This window comes from Oncorhynchus clarkii, chromosome 2 (assembly GCF_045791955.1).
Source record: "Oncorhynchus clarkii lewisi isolate Uvic-CL-2024 chromosome 2, UVic_Ocla_1.0, whole genome shotgun sequence".
Taxonomy (NCBI): Eukaryota; Metazoa; Chordata; class Actinopteri; order Salmoniformes; family Salmonidae; genus Oncorhynchus; species Oncorhynchus clarkii.
The window spans coordinates 4,507,738-4,512,737 of record NC_092148.1 but is presented as its reverse complement, the minus strand read 5'-3'; the positions used below and the strand labels follow the sequence as shown (position 1 = coordinate 4,512,737).

General features: G+C 44.4%; 1 protein-coding gene across 2 annotated transcripts in view; it reads left to right on the top strand.

The window, feature by feature from the left end:
* Positions 1-5,000, top strand: part of LOC139419458 (TGF-beta receptor type-2-like) — a 60,256-nt gene that overhangs the window by 28,157 nt on the left and 27,099 nt on the right. Inside the window, exons 4-5 of one of the 2 annotated variants that reach the window (XM_071169416.1) lie at positions 4,109-4,282; positions 4,624-4,733. In XM_071169416.1, the coding sequence (XP_071025517.1) occupies positions 4,109-4,282; positions 4,624-4,733 (284 nt within the window). Of the gene's footprint in view, positions 1-4,084; positions 4,283-4,623; positions 4,734-5,000 lie in introns of both variants that reach the window. The other variant, XM_071169407.1, reaches the window with a different exon arrangement.

Here is a 5,000-nt window from a genome sequence, read left to right as displayed (position 1 = left end):
TCAAACCACAGGAGCTACATGAGAACCCCTCTCTCTCTCTCTCTGTCTCTCTCTTTCTCTCTCTCTGTCTCTATCTGTCTGTCTGTCTCTCTCTGTCTCTATCTGTCTGTCTGTCTCTCTCTGTCTCTCTCTCTGTCTCTCTCTGTCTCTCTCTCTGTCTCTCTATCTGCCTCCCCCCTCTCTATCTCTGTCTCTCTATCTGCCTCCCCCCTCTCTATCTCTTCTCTCTCTCTCTACTAAAAAGGATTAGTTAGAGACACACCTTGGCATGTTCACACTGCCAAACTATGTTCACTAAAGTTTTATTTGAAGCTTGTGAGTTAGCACTCTGCTCTCCCTCTCCTTCTCTCAAAATGTTTTAAAAACTACTGGAAGTACATGACTTTGTTATGTTTGTGTCTAAAGCTCAGCCTGAAGAGATCAACTGACTGTTTTACTGTCCCCCTCCTACCTATCTGTAACAAACAAACACACACACACACTCATCCAACCACACTATCAAGTTTTTATTCAACTTACACAATCACCCTCCTTCCTGTACCTTATAAGAGACCTACTATGTTGCAAGTTCACAGAGAAATGGAGAGTCGAGCACCAGTCCTACCGCCCTGCTCCCTGCCCCCCCCCCCCCCCCCCCCCCGCCCCCCACCAGCCCCAGTTCGCTGCCCCACTGCACTGCCTCCTGCCCAGTGCTCAACCACACTGCCCCCCCCCCCCCCAGCCCCAGCCCCAGTTCCCTGCCCCAGCCTCACAGCCCTGCCTCCTGTCCAGTTCCCAACCACACGCCCCCCCTCCCCCCCAACCCCAGTTCCCAGCCCCCCCCAACCCCAGTTCCCAGCCCCCCCCAACCCCAGTTCCATGACCCCCCCCCCAACCCCAGTTCCCTGCCCCCCCCCCCAACCCCAGTTCCCAGCCCCCCCCAACCCCAGTTCCCTGCCCCAACCTCACAGCCCTGCCTCCTGCCCGCAGCACGTAGCTGGCAGAGAGGCTCTGTGTTTGGGTGTGGAGTCTCTGGACCTCCTTCGGTGGTAAACGGCAGCCCGGCGGTTCAACCCACAGTGTGCCAGACAGGGTGATTTTCTTCAGAGAGACACAGACTGAGACAGGCATTGAACTGGTGCCCAGAGTAGAGAGCACCCACGGGACACAGTGTCTCCTCTGTTTCCACTCTGGACCGGAGGGGGTTTGATTTGGGTGCTAAGTCTTACCTTACCAGGCCCGAATAAAGTTGTGTTGTGTTGAGACCCATTCTATTCTACTCTATTCTATTCTACTATATTCTACTCTATTATATTCTACTCTATTCTACTATATTCTACTCTATTCTACTCTATTCTATTCTACTCTATTATATTCTACACTACTCTATTCTTCTCTATTCTACTCTATTCTATTCTACTATATTCTACTCTATTCTACTCTACTCTATTCTACTCTATTATATTCTACTCTACTCTATTATTCTCTATTCTATTCTACTCTATTCTACTATATTCTACTCTATTCTACTCTACTCTATTCTACTCTATTATATTCTACACTACTCTATTCTTCTCTATTCTACTCTATTCTATTCTACTATATTCTACTCTATTCTACTCTACTCTATTCTACTCTATTATATTCTACTCTACTCTATTATTCTCTATTCTATTCTACTCTATTCTACTATATTCTACTCTATTCTACTCTACTCTATTCTACTCTATTCTATTCTACTCTACTCTATTATTCTCTATTCTATTCTACTCTATTCTACTCTATTCTAATCTATTCTACTCTACTCTATTCTATTCTACTCTATTCTACTCTACTCTATTCTATTCTTGTTAGGTGGCAGGGCCCTCTCCAACCCATAGTATTCTTGTTAGGTGGCAGGGCCCTCTCCACCTCCTAGAGAACACAGAGATATATGGAGGGTCAAGGATAGAATGTCTCTATTCACATCTGAATATTCATATCTGAACCCTATTCATATCTGAATATTCATATCTGACCTCTATTCATATCTGAATATTCATATCTGACCTCTAGTCATATCTGAACTCTATTCATATCTGAATATTCATATCTGAATATTCATATCTGAACTCTATTCATATCTGAATATTCATATCTGAACTCTATTCATATCTGAATATTCATATCTGAACTCTATTCATATTTTAATATTCATATCTGAACTCTGTTCATATCTGAACTCTGTTCATATCTCTATTCATATCTGAATATTCATATCTGAACTCTATTCATATCTGAATATTCATATCTGAACTCTATTCATATCTTTACATATAAACACTATTATCCCTGTGACATTTAAGAGTGAAAGGCCAAAGTGAACGTCACCAGACGTCACCACAATCACTGTAGCGTTTTATAAAAGCTGCATTTTATTCTGTACCAAGTAAAACAAAGGGGTTGGGACTTTTCTATTTGTGAAACACAATGCAACGCAACTTTATCAAAGAGCGCCGACCTTTTTTTTCCCCTCCTAGTTCTGGGGAATATCCTGTCCTCGTTTACACTGGACCACTATGTCTCACGTACTGGACATGTAGCCTCACACCACAGTGGATTATTACACAGCACATCACTGTTTCTGAGAGGGTGAAAAGGTATATGTCCAACCATGTGTTAGATGTACTTATATGCGCGGTCAGTTTTATTCATGACAGCATGCTTGTGTCACCAGTGGGAATCGAACCAGGGTTTCCTGCTCACCAACCCAAAGTCTTAACCATTAGACCAGGAGGTCGTCATTAAGGTACGAGGGCTACCTCTTTACAGGAGTCTGATTCATTAGACCGAGAGGTCCTCATCAAGGTACGAGGGCTACCTCTTTACAAGAGTCTGATTCATTAGGCCAGGAGGTCGTCATCAAGGTACGAGGGCTACCATTTAGAGTCTGATTCATTAGAGAGGTCCTCATCAAGGTACGAGGGCTACCTCTTTACAAGAGCCTGATTCATTAGACCGAGAGGTCGTCATCAAGGTACGAGGGCTACCTCTTTACAAGAGTCTGATTCATTAGACCAGGAGGTCCTCATCAAGGTACGAGGGCTACCTCTTTACAAGAGTGATTCATTAGACTGAGAGGTCGTCATTAAGGTACGAGGGCTACCTCTTTACAAGAGTCTGATTCATTAGACCGAGAGGTCCTCATCAAGGTACGAGGGCTACCTCTTTACAAGAGTCTGATTCATTAGACCAGGAGGTCGTCATTAAGGTACGAGGGCTACCTCTTTACAAGAGTCTGATTCATTAGACCAGGAGGTCCTCATCAAGGTACGAGGGCTACCTCTTTACAAGAGTGATTCATTAGACTGAGAGGTCGTCATTAAGGTACGAGGGCTACCTCTTTACAAGAGTCTGATTCATTAGACCGAGAGGTCCTCATCAAGGTACGAGGGCTACCTCTTTACAAGAGTGATTCATTAGACTGAGAGGTCGTCATTAAGGTACGAGGGCTACCTCTTTACAAGAGCCTGATTCATTAGACCGAGAGGTCTCCATCAAGGTACGAGGGCTACCTCTTTACAAGAGTCTGATTTATTAGACCAGGAGGTCCTCATCAAGGTACGAGGGCTACCTCTTTACAAGAGCCTGATTCATTAGACCGAGAGGTCGTCATCAAGGTACGAGGGCTACCTATTTACAAGAGTCTGATTCATTAGACCGAGAGGTCGTCATCAAGGTACGAGGGCTACCTCTTTACAAGAGTCTGATTCATTAGACCGAGAGGTCGTCATCAAGGTACGAGGGCTACCTATTTACAAGTGCCTGATTTCCAATCACCTGCTACATGTGCTCTATTCTAAGCCTCCCCTCCTTCTCTCCTGTGTTCTCCAGTGGTTGGCCCGACCATCGAGTCCCCGGTGCTATCGATCGTCCTGATCAGCCAGTTACCCTTACTGGTACTAGTTAGAATTAGACTAACTAACCTAGTTAACTAGTTTTTCTCTATCTCCTCTCTCCAATGGTTGGCCCGACCATCGAGTCCCCGGTGGTATCTATCGTCCTGATCAGCCTGTTGCCCTTACTGGTACTAGTTAGAATTAGACTAACTAACCTAGTTAACTAGTTTTTCTCTATCTCCTCTCTCCAGTGGTCGGCCCGACCATCGAGCCCCCGGTGGTATCTATCGTCCTGATCAGCCTGTTGCCCTTACTGGTCCTAGTGGTCGTAGTCATCACTATGTTCTATTGGTACCGAGTCCAACGCCATCGCAAACTCAGCCAGGAACAGTGGGACAGCAAGAAGCCCAAACGCAAGGGCAAAGGTGAGGACTACCACAATGGAATAAATCAGTCTGTCAGTAACTCAATCAATCAGTCATGAGATCAATAATCAACTCAATCAATCAGTCGTGAGATCAATAATCAACTTAATAAAATAATCATGAGATCAATCAGTCTGTCATCAACTCAATCATGAGATCATGCGATCAATCAGTCTGTCATCAACTCAATAATGAAAATGAGCCTTCAGGTTATAGTGTGTTAATCCTGGATAATTGTTTTAAATCCATTACGTTGTTTCTGTCAGGAGTGACTGGCTTTATATGTGATTTTACTATGCAATAGATTCAAACAATCAATAAGTGTTTCAATCAATAAATAGGTCTGGACTGCAGCATCATGATGGACGACGATGGATCAGACAGCAGCTCAACGCACGCCAACAACCTCAACCACAACACTGAACCCCTTCCCATCGAGCTGGACCTGCAGGTCTGCACACCTGTCTGGTTGTTGATGTTGTTTGTTGTTTGTTGTTGTTGTTGTTCTTTCTTCTTCTCCTCCTCCTTCTTCTTCTCCTTCTCCTTCTTCTTATTTTTCTTCTTCTCCTTCTTCTCCTTCTCCTTCTCCTCCTTCTTCTTCTTCTCCTTCTTCTCCTTCTTCTCCTCCTCCTTCTTCTTCTTCTCCTTCTTCTCCTTCTTCTCCTTCTCCTTCTCTTCCTTCTTCTCCTTCTTCTCCTTCTCCTTCTTCTCCTTCTCC